The sequence below is a fragment of the Diadema antillarum genome, unplaced genomic scaffold (assembly GCF_040938485.1).
Source record: "Diadema antillarum isolate AM-2024a unplaced genomic scaffold, OU_Dant_1.0 seq00000682_RagTag, whole genome shotgun sequence".
Classification (NCBI taxonomy): domain Eukaryota; kingdom Metazoa; phylum Echinodermata; class Echinoidea; order Diadematoida; family Diadematidae; genus Diadema; species Diadema antillarum.
Window position 1 is genome coordinate 1,277,501 of NW_027271587.1, and position 26,609 is coordinate 1,304,109.

The 26,609-nt window shown below is 39.6% G+C and overlaps 1 protein-coding gene across 3 annotated transcripts; it reads left to right on the top strand.

Moving 5' to 3' along the window:
- The first annotated feature begins 782 nt into the window (after positions 1-782).
- LOC139737096 (uncharacterized) lies at positions 783-24,442 on the top strand. 3 transcript variants are annotated; one of them, XM_071647772.1, is made up of 15 exons: positions 783-835; positions 2,573-2,662; positions 3,211-3,333; positions 9,721-9,891; positions 11,006-11,154; positions 12,708-13,067; positions 14,402-14,626; positions 14,967-15,029; positions 15,766-15,876; positions 16,350-16,511; positions 17,186-17,351; positions 17,846-18,102; positions 18,772-20,011; positions 21,009-21,134; positions 24,039-24,442. In XM_071647772.1, the coding sequence occupies exons 1-15, from the start codon at positions 812-814 to the stop codon at positions 24,123-24,125; spliced, it is 3,354 nt and encodes a 1,117-aa protein (XP_071503873.1). In that variant the 5' UTR covers positions 783-811; the 3' UTR covers positions 24,126-24,442. The 3 variants fall into 3 exon arrangements, with proteins under 3 accessions (XP_071503873.1, XP_071503875.1, XP_071503874.1); XM_071647774.1 differs by lacking the exons at positions 783-835; positions 2,573-2,662 and adding an exon at positions 6,774-6,941 and having other exon boundaries at positions 3,243-3,333; XM_071647773.1 differs by lacking the exons at positions 783-835; positions 2,573-2,662; positions 3,211-3,333 and adding an exon at positions 5,561-6,941.
- The last annotated feature ends 2,167 nt before the right edge of the window (positions 24,443-26,609 follow it).

The following is a 26,609-nucleotide window of genomic DNA, read 5'->3' on the forward strand; positions in this document are numbered from 1 at the left end:
AGTAAAGTTGTTATTGAACTACAACGTTTTAGAATGACAGAGACAGCTTATATCAGAACGCTCTTGGGTCATTTCAAATAGTAAAGCAGCTTATCCTCTCACAGTTCCATTCGAGGATGATTAAAGGGTGTGTACAGTTCTGGTCGACGTGAAGATTTAGCTTTTAACGTTTTGCGAGATATTCAGAAACCACTCTATGAGATGTCAAAGAGCATGCAGTTCTAAGGGGTATCAAAAGTTTATGAGATGAAAATCGGTTTTAAAATGGCTGAGATATCCAAAAACAAGGTGAAACAAAGAGATACTAATAAAGTTGGGGCATGTCGCCTTTTATTATTAGCACTTTTTTGGATATCTCAGCCATTTGAAAACCAATTTTCATCAAATAAACGTTGAATCCTTCTTAAAATTACATGCTCTTTCATATTTCATAAGAGGCTTTTCATTATCTCACTTAGGAATGTTCAAAACATGAATCCCTACCTCAACCAGTACTGTACAGTCCCTTTAAAAGGAAAAAAACAAAAAACAAAAAACTCTTTGGGATATTATCTCAACCTTTCGTATCTTACGCCCTCTTTTGGGATACAGTACTGGGGACCTGAGTAATGTATGTACCGAGTCATTTACATTCGCGACCACCAGGAGGAAGCGCACATCAGGCGATCGCAATTATTATCCATCGATCATCGTTATCACATCGCGCGCGCGTCGCACGCTCGCCACGACACACACACGTACACGTTACACACGCACGCGCGCCAGACGCATTCAGTACGTCACGTCAAGAAAGCGGTGAAAGGACGGAATCATGACAGACGCTGGATTTTTCCGCGTAAGATTTCACATTTATGTGCATGAGATGGATCCCAGTTGTTTTTGTTACCTTTCATCTTATACCTGTGCTTTGCATTTTAATATTTTTTTATCGAGGTGTGCTTTGTAAGATAAGAGTAATAACACGGAAATAAAAGCACGCTAATTCCAACCAGTACTAACCAATACGGCGTTCGTTGTACATCGTACAAGTACAATATTCTGTATGGTCCGCGTCCCAGCGTATTGTGCATAGCTGCGTGCATGCTAAAGGCATGCGTATATTGGGTGTGCATGGGGCTAATCCTTCAGCACGTGTATTTTGCAGGCGGCGCTGTCTGTGGATTACACGTTTTGAAAATTTAGCCATTAGAATTCTATATTTTTCTCCACAGTCATCATGGTCATCTTGGATACATTAGAATACATTAAGATTGAAGATACATTAGGATACATAGGTTCGCAGTTATGTGTTAATTGCAAAATCATGAAATTGGCCCGGCCCCACACTGCGGTGTGCGTGGCAAGTTATCTAGCCAGCATTAATTGAATTTATAGCCATAGGTATAACGTTAAATAGGGTTAGGTTATTTAAGGTTGTAGACCCTCTATTTATAGTTTGATTAATTAGTCGAGGGACATTCATTAGGAAGTCTTTCTGAGAATAAAAGGGAGAAAGAAAAAGAACGAAGGAAAAATATGGGAGAAAGGAAGGACGAAAGATGCCTGCTAAGATTGGGGGGAAATCAATCCTGCTGCTGTATCAATTGCGAGTGAACTAAATGCCTTTTTAATTGCAGGGGCGAATACAGGAATTTGGTTGAGGGGGATGGGGGCGCAAAAAAATTTTCTGGTGCTACTTTGCTTCCGGGTTAAGTTTCATTTCATTTTTTTCTTTTTATTTCTTTTGTTTTAACAAAGAGTAGATCTAAAGAGGGGGCATGTGTGCGCAGTGTGCCCCCCCCCCCCCCAATCCGCCATGGTTTGGTGGGGCCGCATTCACGATGACAAAAAATTATAAGGGTCTACTGTGGAAAAAAGCCCCGCCGCCATGCTTAGGTACTGCTGAACGCCACACGATGGGGCTGAATTCGCGAGTGTTAACAGGCAAGCCAGGCAGTCCGGACATGCAGTAGTGCAGTGGGGCCTATTTCACGAGTATGCCTTATAAATTTTACTGCATGCATGTTTTCTTTCTCTTCTTTTTTTTTTTTTTTTTGAGTTTCTGTTCAGTCACTGCTGAATGAAAAGACTACCACAGCTTGTGATGTCACATGTGTAAAACGTTATAAAGAAAATTCAACATATTTGCACATTTCTTGCATAATAAAAGAATACTTGACTTGCCTCCTTCAGAAGTCAGGGGGAATAGTATTACCCGTAACATACGTTAGCACACAAGTTGTCGAAATTTGCACTTTTTTCAAAAAATTAATAGTTATAATATTCTCTGTATATTTTCCTTATATCGTTCTACTCATGTGACATCATACACTGTAGTAGTCTTCTCATCCAGCAGTGACAGATACAGCTGTACTTTTGAACGGATTGTCCGATTTTTCCAAACTTTCACTGATGTATTCTATCAATATTGCTGCATTCACTCAATCCACATGTATACGGATGACGGTGGACTTGTCCTTTAAAAGAGGTTTCTGTTTAGGGGAAAATACAGTATGTTCACTTTGAAGCGTACAAGGAGTCAGTGCAGTTGAGATGTATAAAATCAGAACATTGTCTTTATTTCCTGCTTCAGGGCACAAGTGCCGACCAGGATAATCGGTTCACCAACAAGAAGAAGAAACTCCTTAAATCACTCAAGTTCAATCCAATTCTTGAGAAAAAGGTATGTGTACTGGACATGAGATGTAAAATGTGCATTTCACATCGTGTTATCGATTTCAGTGTGATAAATTACGTACATTGCAAGTCAGTGTTCCAAGGTACATGATTTATTTATAAGATAGAGTTGAATCGAAAGTGACATACATTGTAAAGTTGAATCGAAAGTGACATACTACGTGTACATGTACAATGTATATGTACATGTAGTTCCTGAATTCTAGTAGATATGCTTGTCAAATGGGGTGCTGTGTCAAACTGAGATGGCATTCTGCAATTTGTTTTTTCTTTTAAAGGATTTTTGTGTTGACAGAATTATTGAAGCAACATTATTTAATCTTTCATAGTACGAGAGCTAGACAAAAAATGATTTGTAAAATGTTTCCATTTTGTATCACATCATTAGGAAATACTTCTGCTTAAAGGAATTGAGAAGAAACTGAAATTTAGTAATGTTCTGTTCTTTCTGGAGGGCAATGCTTCCTTTTGTGTACAAGTTGCGTATTTGTCTGAAATGGATGCTTTACAGTGTGTATGTTTGTTACTCTGTAGGTCAGCATGAGTAAGGTGAACTTGGACACACTGAAGCCATGGATCACCAACAAGGTCACAGATATGCTTGGAGTGGAAGATGATGTCCTCATAGAATTCATCTTTAACCAGTTGGAAGAGGAGGTCCGTATACCTTTCCTTGCATTTCCATCTAGTCATTAACAGACATTTCACAATTTTGTGTTCGTTGCTTTGTTTTCTATGTCTGAAGTACAGTGATATTTGATAAGAACCTCTGGCCTCATTTTTTTTTGTGGTGAAATTGTGTGTTTTTTTGTTGTTGAAAGGACAAGAAATGACAGGTATTAAGGTGTTTACAAGAACATTCATGTGATCTTCTGAATTGAGTGAGTGGTAGATGTGACTGCGAAATGAGTATGTGGTTAGGTATTGTGTGTGTTTTCACCTCTCTGCAGTGTTTGATTAAGGCATGCTTTCATGCCAACTCTCATGTCATAGTATACTCTTAGATTTAGTTGTTAAAATCAACCCACTGAGCTGAAAGATGTGATTTGAATACCATTTCATCACTAGTGATATTCCATGTCTTTGCTAACACGAATCTTGTTTGATCAAACACTTCAAGTCTACTGCATGTAGCGTCAGTGCATAGATGGGTTTTATAATCACAAAACACTTTTTACTCCTGGAGAAAATAAAGTAAAGGTGAAAAGCTTTGTTGATCCAATGTGCATTTCACTTATTCTTGCAAGATTCATTCATGACACTTAATACACTATTCAGATAAACAACAATAATAACAACAACAACAAGATTTATGGCAACTGCCGAAATCAATAAACCTCATTAAAACCCTCAACAAGGAGTTGGCCTACGTGAGCAGATGTAAAATACTGCTATGATTATTAAAAAATACTGATAATGATGGATTAAAAGATAAAATGGTTTTCAAGCTCTTTCACCCTATGACTTTGGCGGGCCATCAGTTATCCAAGAGGCATCATTCTGTCTGAGTCGGCCAAAAAGCTGTCAGTGATCAATGGGCGCAGTGAAAAGAGGTGAGAGGTAAGATTACCGTGTAGTGCATGAATTTCTCTAAAGAAATGATGTGCCACCCAGTGTTGGAATGTCTCACCACTCTCTTGTCCTCACAGGTAAGTCATTGGAACGACAAGGACATAAAGCAGGTAAGATAGGTGTATAGCCTTCAGCCCCAAATCTGTTCAGTTGCTGTTCAACAAGAAACTCTTGTCTTGTTTGATATCAACTGGGGTTTTTTTTTTCTCTGTAGTGTTACAAAGTCTTATGTGGTCAACACATTGGGTGTACAATGCTAGTACAACTCATATTCAGTCAGACTTGATTGGATATGATAGGATGAAACCGTGCTCAAATCAGGGCCCTGTTTTATCAAAGGATAAAATCAATTTCAAATTTCCTTAACACACAGGCTGCCATAGACTTATCATAGAAATCAACTCTATAATCAATTCTAACTCTTCATAAAACAGGGCCCTGGTGACACAGACTTGATATTGTGTGAACTGAACATGTTCTCACATGTCAAAGCATAAAGTTCATTGACAGTTGTGAATAGTACAAATGCAATCAATGGAAAAGGATGAAGTACTGATAGGTAAATGTAGCCAGTAATTAATCCTTTAATCCCAAACACCAAAATACCCTATTTGCTATTAAAACAGTTGAGGGACTGGCCTTTTGACAAGGCACTCTCGCTGTATGATGGCTGTAACAGTCCAGTGAAGTGAGCCCAGCTGAGCATGACAGTGCGATGGCCTTTTTAGATCTGCTTCGCACATTACTATTCATGACCACCCTTCTGAATAATCATATTGATGGGTTCTACTTCTGGTGGACCAATGGAAAGGCGTGCTGCTGATATCCTCAGTCTTGGTATTCTGGCCCATTTGCATGCATCACTGACCATCCTTAGAGGTCAGTGGCATGCATTCACCTCATGCAAATCGGGTAAGTGCAGACAGACAGGCAGATTGGTAGATTTTTAATCCCAAAATCAGGGAGCAAAAATTTATAATTCTAGGGGCTAACATATGGATGTGAACCAGATCTCAAAATGCCCTACCGTTTTCGCACCCAGCTGGGCTCGCTTCGTTTGCCCCCATTCCCTCACCACCATACAGCAAAAGGGCCTTGGCACAAGGCTACAGAGGGATAGGATACTTTGAAATTTGATTTGAAATTTGAAATGAGATTTATTTACCAAACAAACAAACATCATCAACAAAGTCACAACAATTAATAGTTAAGATATAGTTTAGCAAAAAAAAATCTGGCAATAGCGTGCAGGCTAGTCGAGGCCAGTCCTTTCATTGATATAGATTATAATATAATGTATAAATTACAATATTTACAGAAGAATACTGCCTTTTTCAAGTGTGAAAACAGGTAAGACTACTGGTGTATGCTCTGAAAGTATACAGTTGTCGTAATTTTCTTTGACCAAAGCTTTTTTTGACCCAGACAAAGACACGGCATGAAAATATGTTGCAACACAAGGTAAGATTAGTGGGACTGCATGTCATTCAGCTTGATATATTTCAGCAATTGTCAGTGTTAAGATGATTGCATGTGTGTGTGGTCAATATGTGCTGTGTGTGTGACAAAGGTACTCCTTTCAGATGAGACCATTTTTACTAAGTGCACCCACTGAAGGTTTTTGGTCTTAAAAGTCTTTTCACTTCACTCTTGTGTAAACGCCGACGGAAGATGTTTCTTTTCCTTCCTTCCACCGAAGTAAATCCTGATTGTTAAAATTGATTTGATATGATACTTAGTTTGGAAAGCTCTTACAGTAAAATACTGTTAAACACCAATGAAACCTTGCTGTCATTTGTTTTGAAAGGCAAAGATTGAGAAATTTATGACTGGTAATACTCTGAATTCTCTAGTTTCAATTACCAGGTGTCCATGGGTAACTAGTTGGCAAAGTTAGTCTGAAAGGGGTTTACCTGGCTTGGGTTTTGCTACAATGCAGGTGAGTATGGAGGTCTGAGCATGTTTTGAAACAGAGGTTCTTGTCTTATCACTGTACTGCACACTTTCACATGAGCAAATTTATTCTTTTAATTGAGCTTTGGCAAAGGAAATTAGATTTGGTAACAAAACCACTTTAATTTGAACAAACATAGATGGATTACTTGCTCATGTAAACTCAGGTTATTAGGATTTGTGTGATTAATGAATTGTTTCATTTCAGATTTTTCAGCAGCACTAAATTGCTTTCTAGTAATGGAATGCAAGCCATTGATGATGAAATCCTTTTCACAAATATTTTCATACTTTCTCAGCTGGTCAAATGCATCTCATAGAGATCCCAGTCATATTACCCACATTCCTGTTATGATAGATGATTTGTAAGTTTCTCTGTGAATTTTAAAGTTGGAACACATTTATTTCTGTCATCAAGGACCACACTGCTGCATAAATTATGGTATAGTGAGGGTAAAATAGATGTAGTAATGATTTGAAAACATGCTACTCTATATGTATACCAGCTTTTGTAGTTTAAATCTGTTCATTCTGTGGTAAGCTGATTGCTGACTTTCATCTTTCACGTTCAGATTGTTTGATATAATATGCGCTCACACACCCCCCACGATGCCGTGCAAGCGCCCCCTTATATTTCGGGCTGCTAGGGATTCGCCTCTCTCATAGCGGTTTCCTAGCAACGACAGAAAGTGTAAAAGAAAGACATCAGATGCGTGCGACATGGATTTCTCTCTCAAACGGTACAGGAATATATTCAGCATTGCCTCTGGCCAATGCTTTGGTTTGTCCTAAATACTTATCTGGTGTAATTCATGTATGTATTGACAGTGAAAATGGTATGCTGAAGTCACCACCACTACACAGTAATACATCTGAGTCAACAGTCTTCTACAGGACTAATGATGAGTAAGAAGCAGACTAAAATTTGATGTGGTAAATTTATATTGACTTGACTACCCTAGTCTTGTCTATTATGTGTGTAAATAATTTTAGTGTGAGAAAACTGTGCTAATGGTGACTTCAACATGCCGAAGTCTATGCATGTTTGATACATGGTTGTGTCTTATACATGTTGATATTCAGTGAAATTGGTCCAGGTCAAGGTACAGTAGTTTGATACATTTGTTTTGCTGTGCAGTCAAGAACAGAACACTTTAAAAACAAAAGGCATTGAATAAGTATGTTAAGTATGTATTGAATAGCCACATTCTCTGAAAATTATTTCACTGTCACTGTTAACTTCTGCCCATTGCATGTCCAAATGAAATTTATGAAGATGCTGATTCCAATCAGTAACACAGGGAAATGTCTAGTCTTTAAAGTTACACTCATCTTTGGGTAAAACTAAACTTTTTTTTTTTTTTTTTTTGGTGGGTATTGGGGGGGGGGGGTTGCTAAACAGCAAGGCACATCTAAAGAAAATATGTTTTCTATTTGCATTCCAAAAGGGGGGTTACAAAAATAGTAATTTCCATTTAATGTTATATTCCTTAAGAATATAAATATGCGCAAAAAGAAGAGTAATATTACTTAATGAGTTAATGCGAGACAGTCATATTTGAACAAATAATCCAAACTCCAGAGTCACTCAGCCTTATTGATTTTTGTGATAAAGGCCTGATATCATGATATCACTTGTGATAGTGGAAGTTATGAGACATCAGAATACAAGGTACAAGCCATTAAAAAAAAATGTGGTGTTGGCTATGAGAACATACAGCAATTGTCATAGAAGCATTTTTTGATGACATGTAGAATTATCTGTTTGAAGGGTTTTAAAGGTTATTGATATAGCACATTCCAAGATGAAATCGGGTGATGTGTACCCTTGGCTGAAATAGCATTTCATACCCTTGAGTTAGAACATTCTGTATCCTCCTGATAACCAAAATCCTCATCTGTTATATGATGTATAGATTATTCACAGTACATAGAGAGCAACATATACCATGAAGTTTGAGTTTTTTTTTTTTTAAAGGTAGCTACTTTTGTAACATTACCAAGTGTGCCCACAGCTCAACTTAAAGTATCTACTGGTGTGTGCATCAGACATTTATGCAGTGCATACCTACAATGTAAATAAGGTGCCCCAATGTTATTATGTGCTGCTTACTTTACTTGCCTCTTTATTACCTGAAAATGTTTTGTCTGAGGAAGAACATTACAGCTAGTCCCCTATCAAGTTACCATGATTGTCCGATCACTGACTGGCATTTGACTAGCCCATACAATATAAATTATCACCAATTAGAAAATGTGATATCATTTGAAGAACACAATGTGCTAGCCAAGGGAACATACAGCTGTACTTCTCTCACAGTTGTTTAAGCATACTAGTATGTACATGTATGAGTTATGAATCAGGGATCTACAGTGTATAAAGCATAAAAAATTTAAAACATGTGGACTGTTGCCATTTCAGTTGATTAGCTATGTATTGATAGTTTGCCATGCTAAGTGGCTAATGTAGGCATATTTCAGTAGAAAGATATCACAGAAGTTTGCTCCATTAATTTTACAGGGAATTCCAGACTTTCCTTTATCTCTACACAAGACCAAAGCAGTCACACTGAGAAATATCTGAACCTTTGTTTATACAATGCCTACCCAAGATGATATTTTAAACTTGACAAATCGCACTGACAGTATAAATGTCCTATTTGTGTGTGAAGTGTAATTATAAGTCTACAAAGAGACAAAGAAAGGTCTGGAATCTCCCATTCCTAGATTAGGGAATTGGAACTAGAGCAAGGTAAGTGATGAGCTAGAAAATAGGAAAGGAAGGTTTAGTCTACAAAAGCAGTTCACTTTTAGGATTTGAGTATGGAAACAATGTTTGTTATTTCCTTCTTCTTTTTTCAAATTTTGTAATGAATCCAGGCAGAAGCCCAAGACTGATAACCAAACACTGACACTCCATTCTATGAAGAATGTGACAGTTTCTTGTAATGTGACTGAATTGTTAGTTGTGGCAAAAATTGATCACAAATTCAGTCAATGTTTTAATGTACACATTAGAGACACAACACTCCCAAAAAGAAATGATCTGCTTTTCAAAAGGTGTGGTAGATATTACAAGCAAATAATGAATACATGCACTCATGTTGCTCATTAAAATAAAATCAATTAGACAAGTTGATTGTTGAATTTTCTTCAGTAACTACCTCGGGTTTATCTATCCTCAAGACAAGTTGTTTGGTATTCACAGTCATGTGAGTGGAACCACTTGGCTTGATATACAGGTGTTTATGATATCTCTTGGAAAAGGTAAGTTCAGGGGTCCAAAGAAAACTGAAAAAGAAATTGCCTTTAAATCTATTTTGAAGTGTATGCTTTATAGAATGTATTGTGCTTTAGTGGAAAGTAGGGAATTTATCTGAAGACAAATACATCTATACTGAGATAAGTCAGAAAGACGTTAACAAAGAACTATGCTATTATAGTCAAAAGCAGTGTAGAAAGATGTTTCTGATGGATGATTTGTGTGCCAATAGGTTATGCACTTCTCTCATCTTGCAGCACCCAGATCCAAAGGACATGCAAATCAACCTGACAGGATTCCTGAATGCTAAGAATGCCCTGGCCTTCATGACAGAGCTGTGGGAGCACCTCACCAGTGCACAGGAGAACATCGCTGGAATCCCCTCTGCCTTCTTGGAGCAGAAGAAGGAAGAGATCAAGAAGAGACAGGTACACAGGGTTTCCTAGACTCCACTTCAGCCTCACTTCTAGTTTTCTAATGTGGATATCCCATGTTTGGGCATAGGCAGCAGGTGGCCAGAAAGTATAACATTGCTCTCCATGCTACTCTCATAGTGAGGGTCGATTTACCTTAACAACTAGTGCATGTTCTATTGAAGCACCAGTACTAGACTATGATCTCCAAGTACTAAATTATCACTCGTGTTGTTTTATTTCACCGTGGCCTGCAGCCTTGGTGAAACAAAATGGCACTAGAGATAATTTAGTATTTATCATTACTACTTATATTTGTAGATATAGTAACTGCGTAAGAAGCAGAGGTATTCCAGTTGACTGCGCAAGAAGCGCATCATTCTAGCTTGCAACATGTGATATGAAATCAGTCTTGACTTTAAAGGACAAGTTCACCTTCATAAACATAAGGATTGAGAGAATGTAGCAATATTAGTAGAACGCATCATTGAAAGTTTGAGGAAAATCAGACAATCCGTTCAAAAGTTATGAATTTTTGAAGTTTTTGTACAGTACCCGCTGGATGAGAAGACTACTGCAGTGTATGCACAACTTAGATGTCACATGCGTACAACAATATAAGGAAAATATAAAGAGAATTTCACAAAATTCCATCTTTTGAAAAAAGTACACATTCCCCTGAATCGTTACCGACAAATGTTATGGGTAATATTATTCCCCCTGCCCTTAGAAAGAGGCAAGTCAAGTGCTCTTTTATTATGCGAAAAAAGTGAAAATATGTTGAATTTTCTTTTACATTTTCTTTATACTGTTGTACGCATATGACTCACAAGCTGTAGTAGTCTCCTCATCCAGCCGTTCCAACACAAAAATTTAAAAAATTCATAACTTTTGCATCGATTGTCCGATTTTCCTCAAACTTTCACTGATGTGTTCTACTAATATTGTTGCATGTTCTCGATCCTTATGTTTATGAAGGTGAACTTGTCCTTTAATAAGATTTGATTGACACTTCTTGCAATTTTGCAAAATGATATACCGGGTACTCAGATTGATGTACTTGTATCACAGTTGATACACCAGGGTTATTGAGAGATTTAACAAAGTTGTGTTCTGTTTCCTTTTACAGCAAGAGCAGGAACGTATCCAGACAGAGCTACGACTACTGAAAGATGAGCAGGAAGGTGATGGAGACAGAGAGAGAGAAAGAGAGGAGACGAGACCTGCAGCAGAGGATGTCAATGGTGGAGGGGACAAGAGGACAGCTGAGGAAGCCATGTAAGTTGACTTTCCTCTCTTTCCTTTCGTTGTTGTCATTTTGTGTCAAACTGTTTCCATGCAGATTCACCTGGATAGGGACATGGAATAGGAAGAGGTGGCCCCCGTTGCATGTTTATCCAGTTTCTTTTGAAGCAGCACCTGTTGCTAGCCCTTGCCATCGTAACCGCAGTCGCCAATTAATACAATCAGACCACATCACTTTGGTATTACCACTGAGAATAGTTCTTCCTTTTGATTCTGGCTCCTTTGTTTGTCTGCAAGTTCACAGTTGCACCTCTTTTGAAGTGCAATTTCAGTGGAGATATATGTACATTAATGTCAGAGAATGATGTGTGAGGTAATGGTATCGCCCATTTATATGTGGTCGCTTCTACCAGAGTCTTGTGAAACCATTTGAATTCCTTCACTGTTTTCTTGTTATGTCCCATTCTGATGAAATGTCTACTTTTCAGTTGTTCAGGTTTACTTTTGATTATAGCCAATTTGAATCATACAGCAAGTGAAATGTCTGGGCAAGCTGGTTGCATATGAGGCACTGAAAAATAGAAGACATTCTTATTACCTCCGCCAAGGAAGGAGGTTGTGTTTTTGTCGGCATTCGTTTGTCTGTGTGCAAAATAACTCAAAAAAGTTGTGAACGCATTTGGATGAAACTTTAAAGGAAAAGTCAATAATGACAGAAGGAACTGATGATTAAATTTTGGTAGTGATCCAGGAATTTTTGAAGGAGATTTTGTATTTACTTATTATTATTATTATTATTATTGTTTTGGCACATGGGGTCAATAAACTTGAGAGTTGAAGCTGCGCATATTTTAGGTTTTGCATACGTGTACCGAAGCACCTGCTCTGCATGAGGAGCCTTGCAGCTAGCAGGAAGCTGATGAGATAACACTCTTTAGCTTTTTTTTTTTTTATATGTCCTTGTAGTGACAGGGTTTACCTTCTCAAATCTGAAAATTCCGAACTCTCACTTGCCTCTGTGCCTTGTTTGATAGTTTGACTGCCAAAAAAGTGAAACAACCTTACACATGAACACTCAAACAAATGATTGTCAACGTGAGGTAAGCATAGGTACAAGGTATCCTTATACAATATTCAGGTGCGCTGGAATGGTAATGAATGCAACCGAGGTGCATTCCACAGAGAAATTCGTTTATGGTTAGGACTGTCATGTTATATGTTGTTTAGAGCCAGCTTTGCATCTATAGGTGGAAATTGGTTTTGTCTGTCACTGAAAAGCCATGTAACCTGCAGATTTAACTTATTGTAGGTAAAAAGTGAATGATTTGAAATAAGAATACACCACAGAAAGAAATTTAGTCAACTGCATAGGAAATGAAATTTTGATATAGTTGCCTGAACCTGAAAGTGGGCAGGAATTGTAATGATCTCTAAAAACATATGAGCATGTGCTAGATAGCCAAAGGAGGACATGGTAGATCTGGTCATGTATTTACAAATTGGACCAAAGTGTAGATGTTGCTTTAAAAGCTTGGACTCATTAAATGACCAACATTAAGAGACAATGCCAATTTCACTTCCCTTAGACCTGCACCAAGATCGGCCAAGTGGGATTGGGAACCACGCCCTGAAAAGGTCGAGCCAGTCAAGGAGGAAAAAGAGGATGCCACGTCTAAAATACCGCTGCCACCTCTCCCCGCCTCTTCCCCTCCTGTTGCTGAGGAGATCAAAGTGGAGAAGAAGTCGCCTTCCAGATCCAAGTCTGCATCTAGATCTAGATCTAGATCTAGATCTAAATCCAGATCCAGGTCTAGGTCTAAATCTCGATCGCGATCGCGATCTCGATCTCGATCTGAGTCTGATTCACCTCCTCCCAAGCCCAAGGACAAAGGATCATCACCTTCCCCACCACCAGTTGGCGTTGTCAAGCCTTCCGTAAAGCAGAGGTATGCCACTCTCTTCTATGTCCATTAAAGTGGAAGTAATTTAGATTAGGCAAGTTATCATGAAGAACATGGCTCAATTTGTTGCTGTTTGGTTTTCTGTTTCACATGACAGTAACCTGTAGAACGCAACCAGTGGCAACAAAATTTGTATCCTGCTTTTGCTGTTTTATTGCGTGAAGTGGCTGCTATCCCTTTTCAGGGCCAGCCAGGAAAAAGTAAACATTTCAACAATAACAACAGAAATTGCTTCAATTCATAATGGCTTATTTTTGTTTGCATGAAAATTTTATTAATGCTTAAAGTAACTGATGGTTTACATTCACCGGCATGCCATACATGAATTCATGTGGCAAAATCCAAATATTCACCAACTTGTCTATAGTTGCCACCCATCAAGAAATACCACTTTTGATTCTACAGGGTATTTCTACTCAATCAGGGTGCATGGTCATGTGACAATATTTACTTGACACCTATCCAAACAGTTAACGTTTGATAGCAATGTCAGCGAATACCAATAATTAAGTCTAAATTGTGAATGTGTACTTGTCGGTATTTGCTCTTGGAAGACAAGGTACTTATTATAGCTGTAGTGTAGCATCAAACTTGGCAATCACATGCTACTTGAATCCAATTGCTTGTTTAAGTTCCATGTTCAAAAGTGCACATGAAGGAATGAGAGGAAATTCATAAGTTTACCAAAATTGCCTTGTTTTGATATGTTGATTGGAATATTCATTGAGTTCACATGCTTGAATCATTAAATTCGGTCTTCACAGTATTGTCAGTTAATAGCTGCAACAACTCAGTGCAGTACAGCAGATGGTAAATTACTACATTCAGAAATATGCAAGTAGATGTATATGATGTGAGAAGCTTACATACTGCATATACACACAATATTTGCTCCAGTAATAACTGAGTTCTGTTAAGTATTGCCAGCTGATCTTGATCGTATAAAGTGGCAGAGTTAACTAACTTATGATAACCTTGGTGTCAAATTGAGAAAAAACATCTCGCAAATATGTCTGTGACTTCCCCATTGGTGAAAGTATCTGTTTGTGAGAATACTGAAGCTCTTATTTTCACAAATCACAGTTTCATTGTGAATTTAACAACACACAAAAGTGTTGCAATGCGCTAGGGTAATAGTGCAATTACGATAGTGCCAGTGTCGATTTGCGAAAACAACATTTCACGAAAATGTCTGTGAGCTCCTCATTTGCAAAAATATCTGTATGCAAAAATAACAGCCTATACAGTACTAGCTTTGACAGTATGTACAGTAGTGAATCAACCTGTGATAAGCACACTGTGTCTTACTGTGTTGTCAGACCCAAGGAGGAGAGCAAAGATGCTAGTGACGAGGAGAGGAGGAGGAAGCGACGATCCCCTTCTCCAGACAGAAGGAAGCGAAGTTCAGATCGCAGGCGGAGGTCAAGGAGCAGGTCAAGGTCACGCCAGCGGTCGTCGCCACGACGCCGTGACAAAAGATCACGCTCACGGTCCAGGTCTAGGGACAGAGAGCGGCGCAGGGAGAGGAGGCGCTCTAGATCAAGGTTCGTACTCTTGTTGGCTTGAGTGCAGTGGGAGAGCATGATATAAATCATCTGATAAATCAATACTTTGATCTGCTGAATTAGAAAGTAGTTTTAAAGGGATTATGATGTAATGTTATGTTGTATGATGAGTATGATGTGAGCTGGACATTTCTTCAAGGATTATCGTGCATTTCCCTGTCTCAATGTTGAAAGACATTCAATAGCTTTAATTTTTAGGGATGTCATTGGTATGTCAAATACATTACAGCAAGTGTCATCATTTACAGCTGCATGTGATTGCAAACTTGATACAAAGAGATTTTACATTATTAAGGTAAGCTTTGTATTCTCTTAACAGGTCACGACGCCGATCCCCCCGCCGTAGGTCCCCAAGCCCACGTCGTAGGAGTCCACGCCGTAGGTGAGCCATCAGCGTCCTTCAAAATGGTCTAAAATCATATTTGCATATGTGGCTGGATTTTGTGTGCTTTTGTTTGAAATATTTTATGGAAGACCAACATTCCAATCCTATTTCACCACTTCGGTATATACATGTATATATGTTCTTTGTGATTTTGAGAAATACATGCTACATGGTATCCCTGATTCAAATGAGTAGAACTTGATGGAGAGTTGTTTAATTTTCTCATGTAATAAACGCAAACAAAGGGAAACTGAGCAGAAGTGAAAATAATTTATTTGTGGAAAATTGATTAAAGAAAATGGGATTCCATCGGGATTCAAACTAGAGACCTCCGGATGCTGTTAATTCACGGATTCCCTTTCAGATTTAAAATGTTCACCAGTATTGAACAGTGATCGGTTGACACTGAAGGAACATTACAAAGACCGTAGTTTTGTATTGGGCGCCAAGTTTCGCTTGGCCTATTTCGTTACAAAATCAGTCATTTCGTCACAAAATCAGTCATTTCGTCAGATCATTTCGTTGACGAAATGACTGATTTCGTAACGAAGTAGGCCATGCGTTACTTGGCGCTCCATACATTTGTCCATGGTTTAAACCATGGACAAAGCTTGTACCACCTTCGTGTATTCATGCCATGGTGTTTAAGAAAAAGTCTGTGGTCACTGATATATGTTGGATTGCTCCAGATACATAAATTGACCTTGTGCTTGGATTCCCTTTCTTGCCACAGATCTCCAAGGCGGTCACCTGATCGTCGGCACAGGTCGCCTGCTAGAAGGTCAAGGAGGTCACCTGTTAGGAGTAGGTCACCAAGAAGGTCACCTCGCAGATCACCTAAAAGGTCAGTAGAAAAAGAAAGGCTTAAAATTTATGTGCAATAGTCCCTTTTATTATGAGGGAGCATTAATTAGGCATTCTGAGCTGCTGCTGCCATCAATATTTACCCCACTGTAATGCCATCTGTTGAATCTACATGTACATGTGCAAGTTACAAACCCACTTTTTAAACTTTCCTCAAAGCAGATATGCTCAGTCTTCTCTTTAGTAGCTTTGCCTGTTTTCTTTTTTTTTATGTTCTGTAGAGCAATTCTATAAACTTTTACTCTTTACAGAGAGTCTCTTGTTTTCAAACTTCCATTTTTGAGGGTTTGTTGACTTTTTTCGTTATCCGAACCCATCTCAAAAAACCATCCACTCTCCAGGCCTTTTTTGTTACCCATTCCACTTTATAGCAACAGTTTGTTGACCCTTTTTCAGTGCCTTGAATTCTTGACAGTTGAATTATTTTGTGTGTGTTTTTTTAATGCTTTTCAGAGATGTTAAGAGAAGGTCATCTTCTCCGTCAGGGAGCTCGTCCAGTGGCTCCAGGTCTCGTTCCCCTCCTCGGAAGTCCAGGCTTGGCTCGAAAAGAAAACCATCCCCATCTCCTGACAAATCTAAGAGGAGGACTCCCTCTGCCTCCAGTGACTCCTCCAGGTCAGTTTGCGTGAATCTACCAAAGTTTTCATACTTACTAAAGAACTTCTTGGAAATTAGGTTTCAGGAGAGCATTGTTTTCTAAGCATGTTTAGTAATACTGAGAGTTCAGAAACAAATTGAGTCTCCATTACAACCACTTATTGCAAATGTCCCTCATGCAACGTTTGTGTTGCAAACGCCGTAGTCTGTCGATCAACACACAAAACTCTTGAAATGATACATAATGAATTATGTTGTATATACCCACTAAAAAGTCAAGCTAGGCCACACCTGCTTTTCGTAAATGTAAAACATAAGACATTATTGAAAGACACCTTGAGATCCCAGCTGACAGAATGTAATTTGAAATATATGATTAATGTTTGCATGTGGACTTAAAAAGAATGACGCGACTAGCATGAAACTTGGATAAAGATGTATTCACATATGATTTCTAGAGGGTGAAAATACCCATGTTTGATCAACATCCAGGCATGCATGCATCAAAAAAGTTATTTTCATTCAGTTTCCCTGTTGGAAATGAAGGAGTAGATATTTAATGTTATGTGATGGTATATGTTGTTCTGGGTATGTGTCAGACAATTTTCAGAAATTGTATGAAAACATTGGCCAGATTGTAAAACAGATTTTAATACTAAATAGACATTCATTTTTACTACACTATATCATAGATCACCATCTCCACAGAGAGATAAAAGCAAGCTGAAGGAGGAGGAGGAGAAAGTGGAGAGCAAGGTGGATGACTCCATAGCAACCAGAGAGGACTCTGCATCTCCTCCACCTACTCACTTCAAGGCTAAGGAAGCCTCCAAGAAGGAGGAGCCAGAGGAGAAAGTGGTAAAAATCAGTCCTCAAAACATATTGTGTAGGGTTGCTTGTCTGACTGGGATGTTATTTGGGTTCAGCATTTATGAAATTATAATCACTATTCTTTTTTTTTCTCTTCTAAGGAAATAATTAAGAAAGTTATCAATATATTACTGAGTTAGTCCTGTCATAGACCACTGCTCAATCCAGAGAGAATTTTGAATCTAGTGTGCCACAAGTCATTGAGTCCTGAGCCAAATACCATGGAAACATTTAGAGAACACAGGGTTGATAATGCTGAATAGAAATTTCACATCAATGGCTGAGGTTCAGACACTGTTAATATGTAGCATACTAAAGTTTGCTTAGCCCTACATAGCCTGGGCTACTTTGAAATTGTATAGACTGAGGTGGGGGGGGGGGGGGGGAGGGCTTATTTGGCCCCCTTAGATCTGGGCGGTCGAGTGCACCTTCACAGTAAAGTGGCTTTATTAATAGTCTTTTCTGTTTGTTTGTTTTTCCAGGAGAAAGCAGCTGACAAGAGCTCAGGAGAAAGTGAAGATGAAAAAAATGAGCCCAAGGGTGGGCCATCGCCTCGCAAGCAGAGTCGATTTCCAAAGCGTCAGTATCGCCGCAGATCTCTTTCAAACTCATCTGATTCCGAGTCGGAGGAGGAGAAGGCCAAAGACAAAAAGCGGCGTGATTCCAGGTCTAGAACTCGCTCCCGCTCACCAGATGACCGCAGGCGTAGAAGGAGCAGAACCCCACCTGGTCGGGCGAGGTAGGTGTGCAGTAGCAGCAGCAACAAATCAGCAAACACAAACTTTTCTCATAGCAGATGTACCATTTGTGTTCAGCATAATTCTCTTTCCCACCCTCACTAGCAACAGGGATATTGGAAGGTGATATATATTACTATCTAGATAATTTTAGAGTTAAAAGGATGAAATTTCATTCTTCTTTTCTTGTTTAATTTCTATATTTTGGTCTATAAGTAATTTCTGTCCCATTTTTGCCTTTACATGTGCTATTTGCACATAAGACCTGTGTATTGAAACTACTTTCTCTTGTTCTTATAAACCAATTAGGAAGGAGGTCTGCTGATTGAAATAACTCTTATTTTTCATTCATTGTGACCTCATGATGCATTTGTGAATTGAATGATAGACTATTCAGAAGTCTGCACATATCTAAAAAGCAGCACATTGTATTGACTAATCTTGCAAAAGTTTACTGTGTCCTGGAGCTTTCTTGTATCCTATATTTCTCTTCATTTGTCCAATTCTGTATTTCTTGGTCCTGTTAAACTTGGACTTCTTTTACTTGGTTAGATGCTGGGAAATGTCATGTTGAGGAATTAGTGATATTTACAGTAAATGTGTTTTTTTGTCAATGATGGTACATATGTGAATTTGTTATGATGTCTCTTTCTTTGTTTTGTCGATATAAGGCGTAGGCGATCTCCATCACCACGACGATACTCTCCCTCAAGAAGACGTAGCCCTCCACGACGTCGCAGGTCCCCCAGGAGATCTCCTCGACGCTCACCTCCTAGACGAAGGAGAAGTAGCCCTAGCCCTAGGAGAAGACGAAGCCCCTCTATAGAACGACGTCGGCGCAGTCCTACCCCGGAAAGACGCCGTCGCAGCCCAACCCCAGAACGGCGGCGTCGTAGTCTAGAGAGACGCCGAAGAAGCTTAACACCAGAACGCAGACGTCGTAGTCCATCTCCAGAGCGTAGACGCAGAAGCCCAAGCCCAGAACGCAGACGTCGTAGCCCAAGCCCAGGACGTAGACGCCGAAGCCCAAGCCCAGATCGTAGACGTCGTAGCCCAAGTCCAGGGCGTAGACGTAGAACCCCAAGTCAAGAACGCAGACGTCGAAGCCCAAGCCCAGATCGCAGACGACGTAGTGTAACTCCTGAGCGAAAGAGGCGCAGTCCAGTTGCTGAGCGGACGAGAATTAGTCCAAGTCCTGCCTTTAGAAGACGTTCAGCCCTTGAAAAGAGGAAACCTAGTCCAAGTCCAGAGAAACACAGGCGTACATCACCTGATGCAAGAAAGAAAGACTCCAAATATCGCCGCAGTGAAACTCCAGAAGATGGGAAATATGACAAGCGCAAGCACACTCCTCCCAGACCAAAAACTCCTACAAAGGGCGATGATGATAGACGCCAACAGAAGACAAAAGCACGTCAGCCTCCAAGTTCTGATGAAAGTTCAGCTGAAAGTAGTCCCGAGAGGGAGCCTCAACCTAAAAAAGACAGGAGCTCCTTGCGTCAGAGTCCAAGCCAAGCAAGCCCTAGAGTTAAGGAGTCTAGAGTCCAGGAGCAGAGTGAAGACGAAAGTGAGGCAGAGAGTCCAAGTCCTCCAAGACAGCTTGAAAAACGGAGGCGGGGCCTGTCACGCGAGGAGTCTCCTGATGCATCTCCCGAGAAAAGGATGCGGCCGATGAAAGCGACTGCCAGAGAGTCGTCTGGATCCCCTGCTTCTCCTAGGAAGAGGGAGCCCTCTCCGGACAGCTCTCCTACACAGCACAGAGAACAGGAGAGGCCCACAGAAAAGAAGAAGAAGAAGAAGAGAAGGGATGAGGAGGATGACGACGAGAGTGATGATGATAGGAAGGACAAGGAATCAAGTCCAAAGGTGAAGAAGAGCAAGAAGGGCACTTCTGCTGAAGTTTCATCTGAGGCAAGTGTCTTGTTCTCTGACCCATTCTTTTACCCCTTTTTCCCATGCTCTTGCTTGGGTTGAACGTCATATTTAGTACAATGATATCGCACATTTGGATCTGCTAGTTATATGTTTGACAAAGCTGCCTGCTACTGTGTCTGTAAAAATGGAGTTGCAAATGGGGAGGGGGTGTTTTTGTACTGAGATATTTCACACACAAACACACAAAATTCAGGAATATGCACAGCAAGATTAATACATGTATTGGGTCTAGGGCTATTACCCCCTGGGCAGTTACCCCAGACCCTTCCCCTGGCCCTAATACTAATCCTGAACCTAATCCTAGCCCTAATCTTTACTCTAACCTTACCACTAACCAGTATTTAGCCGGGGGGTAATTGCCCGGATACGTTTGTGTACAGAGGTTGCAAAAATGTGCGATTATGCAGGATCTTCTTCACACTATCATTCCATGTGTTTGAGTGGTTGTGCCTGTGATACTTCTGCTTTATGTCTGAAACATTCCAGAATCTGATGCAATGACATCAATCATGTGAATGTTCTAGGGTGGTTGCATTGCAGTATGACAAAATTTCAAGCAAGAAAACTATTAGACTTCTCATTGAAACTACTGTCAATCAAATGTGGGCAGTCCATCCTGTAGTACATGAATGAGCAACATGCTTTTTAATGATTTGATGAAGTTCAGTGTATTGCATGGGAGATTCATTGCACAATCTCTTGGAGTGAACACACTCACACACACTCAGAATCATGCATTCCATACTTGGTCTCTGTACATAGCCAAAGAAAACTAGGTGTTGTAGTATTGCTGCTGTCAGTATTTGAACCATGCTATGTTGAGTTTTTATGGATGGTGTATGTAATTGTTCTCAGTTGCAGTTTATCATGTCTTTTCTCATCTCTGCTGTTGTATAGATTTCATTTAGAGTACTCTTTATGTTATGCCCTGTGCATTGATTGATGATTGTGGATATTGTGCTTGCTATTCCAGGGGTCAGAGAATGAAGAGGAAAAGACAGTGAAGAAGAAAGAAAAGAAGGAGAAGAAAAAACACAAGAAGCATAAGAAACACAAAAAACACAAGAAGCACAAGAAGCAGAAAAAGGAGGACACCCAGGTAAGAAAGCTCCCAGAAAAGAGTGCATTTTCAGGCAAGACCACCTCTTACAATATATATATATTTTTTTTTTTTCATCGTTCGTGGACCTCTGTTAGGGCATTGGTAGCGCAATGCGCTTTGTCATCCCCTTCAAAATTCACGCACAAGTCGCGAGTTCACAAGTCATCTTTGACCTAGGTCTCTATGCATTTACAGAGCATAAAACTACTTCAAAACATTTGTTTACAATAAGAGAAATCTATCATATTATTTTCGATACATATGATATCACGGAAGTCACATTTTGGTTGCAAAAGTGTTAGCATTTTCAAATAAACTTACGACTGCCAGATGCGTTCAGTGTGTGTTGGGCAATGGGCAAACGTAGGGCGTGCGTTTGGTTGAAAAGTGGACCCACAATTTTGGCTTAAAATCACCTTTCAGGCATTTTCGCGGGTTCATCGGAGGAACAAATCCCCATATATTTGGTATCATATGAAAGCTTGTGGTGGTCTCATTCTTCTCGTCCTATGTCGAGTTCAGATATCAAGACGTATTGCTACCTAAATTCAGAGTTAAGCCTAAACATGGCTATAACTTGGCTGTTCCGTCGACTGTGAAACTCGCCAGGCTGGAGTAGAAGGATTCAATGGTGCTGAATCCCAAAATAGCATTGGTTTTTTGCTTATTCAACGGGATCAACCCGCGAAATAGCGATTAAGATACCCAGTCAGCATAGTCACGGCATCAGCGAACTAAGCGAGGCAGGGCCTACAAGTCTTAGACACGTAGTTACACGCCATGATTCATGGTTACGGCGCGCACTTACGCAAAGCTCCAGAACAGTCGAGTCAGTTTTGCATGCATAGGTACGATGTTCAGCCTCGCACATTATAGCGCACTGCCGGTACGTAATGTGAGTACATGTGCGCGTCTCCATGCAATCTGTAGACCAAAAGCTAGCGATGCACATGCACCACTACTGCGTGCGTTTTTACTCCGCCACGCTGGATAGACCGACATCTATACGTACTGCGTACTGGGTCATCGTTCTCGTAAACCCGTGTGGTAAGTGACCGTAAATCGGTCTGTGACTGGGAATATGTTCCGCAGTGACTACACATTACGTTTAGCTTCACAGAATCCTCTCTCATGGAAGAGAACCGTGAATGTCAAAAATGAGTAAAAATTCCTCCAAACCAACAAATTTTTCCGTATACGACCTCAGTTGCTCACTTTCCGTGTTGTATTTGCCCAGCTGCTAGTATTTAACCGTAAGTGCAGTACGGTAGTTAGCGCAGTACCGTGCATGTATTGCTGGCATGCAGATATGATATCACAGAGAAAACCAGTGCGAGTGCAAGTGCGTGCCGCGGGATCGAAGCGGGCCTCGCATTGCAGCTAGCTAGTTGAGTAGGTGTGTGCTAGCTGACAAGGATGCGCGTTTAGCCTTAGAAACACGCGCACTTTGAATGTGATAAACGCAGTGAATAGCACCGCCCACTGGAGTGCGCTTGACAGTGACTTTTCATTACGCTCGCGACCCACTTTTTCGCCAAGGTTTTAACAGTGCGAGGATGAAAAATACCCTGTTTTTATTTGCTCATAACTTCTCCGTTATTTATGATTATGGTGAGAAATTTTGCACATGTATTATGTTAACTTGGACATAATGAATATGTATGTTTTTGTGTGAAATGACGTGTATTTCTCCAGTTGCAAAGATCTACCAGACGCCCTACCTCTGTTGTGAGCAATCTCAAATTCCATGAAATTCAGTGTGAACATTGATAAGAATACCTTGTGTTTTACTGTAACTGCAAATTGGTATGTTTTGTGAAGGCCAGCATGTAGATATGAAGTTGTGAAGACAAGTGTGTGTAAGAAATACAGTGTACGCATCCTCCTTGAAATTATAGGGCACCATTCCTGTGAATGAGATCAAAATCTTCATGCGGGAAAGTATGAAAGGATATACTGTGTATGTGACCGTGCCTCACAAAACCAACAGACAAACCCCTGATTTAATATGAGGATTCTAAGTGGGTGAAATGGGTCAACCTAGCCAATCTTGAGTTTTCAGATTTTCTGAAAGAGCAATTCCATTATTCTAAAATTTGTGATCATAAAACTATGGGATTTTTTTTTTATAGTTGTTTTAGTTTTTCTTGAACGCTTTTTTTTTTCAAAGAGAAGTGAATGGATAGGTCTCTATGGATTGGTTTATGTCTTGTCAAGATGATGCCTCTTGCTTTTTCCTGTACTTTCATCGCCCAAGAAAACTCGACATCTATATAATGTCTGTTTAAATATGGCTTTTCGATTTAAATGCAGTGAAATACATACTGTAAAACAGGATATATTCGCAGCATGAAATTTTCGCAAATTGGAGCCGACAGCCTTTTTCGTGGCATGAAATTTTTTAGAATTGCCATTGGCGTTCAATGCATATAGTGTAGACAAGAAATTCGCATGCATTTTAATTTTGCAAATCTTGGCGCTCGCAAAATTTGCAAAATTCAAATGCACGTAAACATTCTTCGTTTTTCAGTTTTAAGTCATTTTAGTTATGCGGTATTTCCTTTTTTTTGGGGGGGGGGGGGATATACAATATGTTTTGTGTATGTCATTAAAAGATATCTTGATAAAAGTAGAAAAAGTCTAGACAGTGATAAAATCTACATGATTTATATCGCATGCTCACAAGTTAATGCTGTGTCCGATGCACTCCCAATATTACAAACCCGTTATAATTAAATTCCGGTAACAACAAAGTAAAAATTCAGGCTGCAACATTATCCGCCCTGTTTTTTATTGTTTGTTTGGTTATAACAAAATTTCAATATAATGAAGGAAAACTGTTGGTCCACAGTACTACTTTAAATGTTTTTTTTTTTTTTTTTTTCATTTTGTGACTTGCAGGACTCAGAGAGTGATGGTGAGGAGAAAGAGCGTCTGCTGAGACAACGCGCCCTGATGTCAATGAACAAGAGGCAGTCTGTGGACTAGTTGTGAAGATTCCTTAGAGGTGTCATAATTGGAACTTGATCCTTTTCCAAAATGATAATGTAAATACTGTAGTAGAGGATATGCAGTGATGATGTATGTGGATGTTTTTGTTTCATTTTGCATTTACACAATTTACACTAGTGCCAAGTTGCTTACTTTGTGTTGGTGAGAATTCACCCTGTCACTGGTGGAGGAAGATAGCTAAAATAATAAACACAGATTTGTCTCATAAGCTTAATTATGAAAGAGTATGTGTTCAGAGATTTCCACTGCAACAGCATGTTTGGAAATGGTCCTACAGGCTTTCCCTTTATGATAAGGGCATAAAAGAAATAAAAAGTCCCAATTTTTCCCTATGTATTTTCTCTAATAAATATTTGGATAAGCCGAAGTACGAGAGTCGAATTTCGGCTGTGTCGAAGTAAAACATCCAGTCCCTTTTGTACAAAATACACGTAGTTTACATCACTTGAGCCGAAGAAGATTTTTCTGGCATTCTCATTACATTTAGAGGAGAACAAAAAAAAAAAAAATCGGCATGTCGCAGAACCCCGTCCCTGACCTGCTGCAGGTAAGCATGCACACTCACCGTACCGCTCCGCACGCATGTCGAATACATACACATGTATACATGTATACACACAGCACATCGATCCATACTTTATCCATACACACAGCACATCCATACTTTATCCATGTCAAGCCAGAACTCCTTGGTCAACCAGTCGCTGCTTTAATATTTTAGTGACAGGCCAAGTGGGCGGAGCTTGTTTGTCCGTGCCCGGCTGACTGTAGTTTTGTTCAGTGGAGGTGGGATGGGCCTGGGAGATACAGCAGAACATATGCAAAACTTACGTGTTTTAATTGTATGGCTTTATATACAATGTACTCCCTTTTCGTTGTAGCTTTGTAAATTGCACCAGTCTCAAGGACCTGGTTAGTTTTTGCCACAATTTTGTATCATAGGCCATTTTGACTAGGAAGAGTCAAATTATATACAGTAACAGCTTAATTATTATTTTAAAGATGTAAAAAAAAAAATGTTCACCCATGAGCAATTTTTGTAATAGAGCATGTACCTCCATGATTGCTTTTATTTTCAGGTTCATTTGAAATATTATGCCATTACATCAATGGTTACAATGCTGAAGTAGAGGTGGGAGGTTCATGTAAAGAGCAATTGTCAACCTCATTTTGAATGAAAACCCTCTCTTACATAAACATGTGTGAACAAAGCTGCCCCACCTCGACGTGCAAACAACCTGTGATGATACAATATAACTGGGTGGAAACATACTGTAGATTTATTTTTCCCAGTTTTACATCATGTTAATGTTAAAGAGGATTTAAGTGTAAAATGTTAGCTGGAGGACTTTTGATTTCATTTTATATTTTATAAAGTATAGTTATGAAGGCTAGCCCCTTATCTTCCTGTACGTACCTGGTAACTAGTTGTGCCATCAGCAGAATCCAAGAGCAAAATGATCTGTTGGAGGTAACTTTTTGTCTATCATTTTATGCTGGAATGCATATGTATTAGAATTGTACATGGAATGTCAGGTTATATGTAAAGTGTTCCATTAATTTCTCTTGCTACAGGTTTCTCTGAATACAATGTATGAAGACCATATGATTTTCTGTAGAAGTGACAGTTTGTATGATGTTCTGGTTCTGGAGCTGTTGGTAATGCAGTCTCTTGACATGGTAGGAATGTGCTGCACATTTTGAAAGGTGAAACAGAACAAAGACATTTTATTAAAATGTTCTCAATTTGTGCTGCCTGCATGTGTTTGAAGCCCCCCCCCCCCCCCAATCTCTAATACACAAGATTCATCACAAAGTATTGTGTGCAGCTAGAAGTATCCCATGTGTATATATGCCGAAAGCTGAATGATTATATTAACCCTGGCAAGTCAACTCTGATTTGGCGGTAATGGAATAAACCAACTTGGAAGTCTCTGATACATCTTGAATGACAATCTTCCACGCTTAGTTGCATGTAAACCTAATCTACAACCCTTGTATTGCTTGCACTCCTCAAAATCCCTTCCCTATGCTTTCACCCCCCCCCCCCCCCCCCCACACACACACACACAATCAATTTGGAGAGGGGGGGGGGGGGAAGGGGTGGAGATTGAGGCAGAATTTCTAACAATTATGCTTGGTCAGATAAATTGGCTTCCATCTTCTGCTCACATGTAATTGAGTGACCCTTCCTGAAGTGCATTCCTTTCACTTATCAAAGCCACAATTGAATTTTCATTCATGTTAACCATAGAGTTTGAGATCCAAAGAAAACGTATATTAGGGCATAAAAAAGCCAAGCCTTCCCAAGGAGTTGTGAAAATAGCAAAAATCAGTTCAGTGTTCATTCCGATACTTCAAGCTTGGTTGATATAAGCCTGGTTGATATAAGCCTCTGTAGAGATTTTTGACAGCCCTGCAGTCATATCTCTCCTCGATATACAGTCACTGTATATCAAG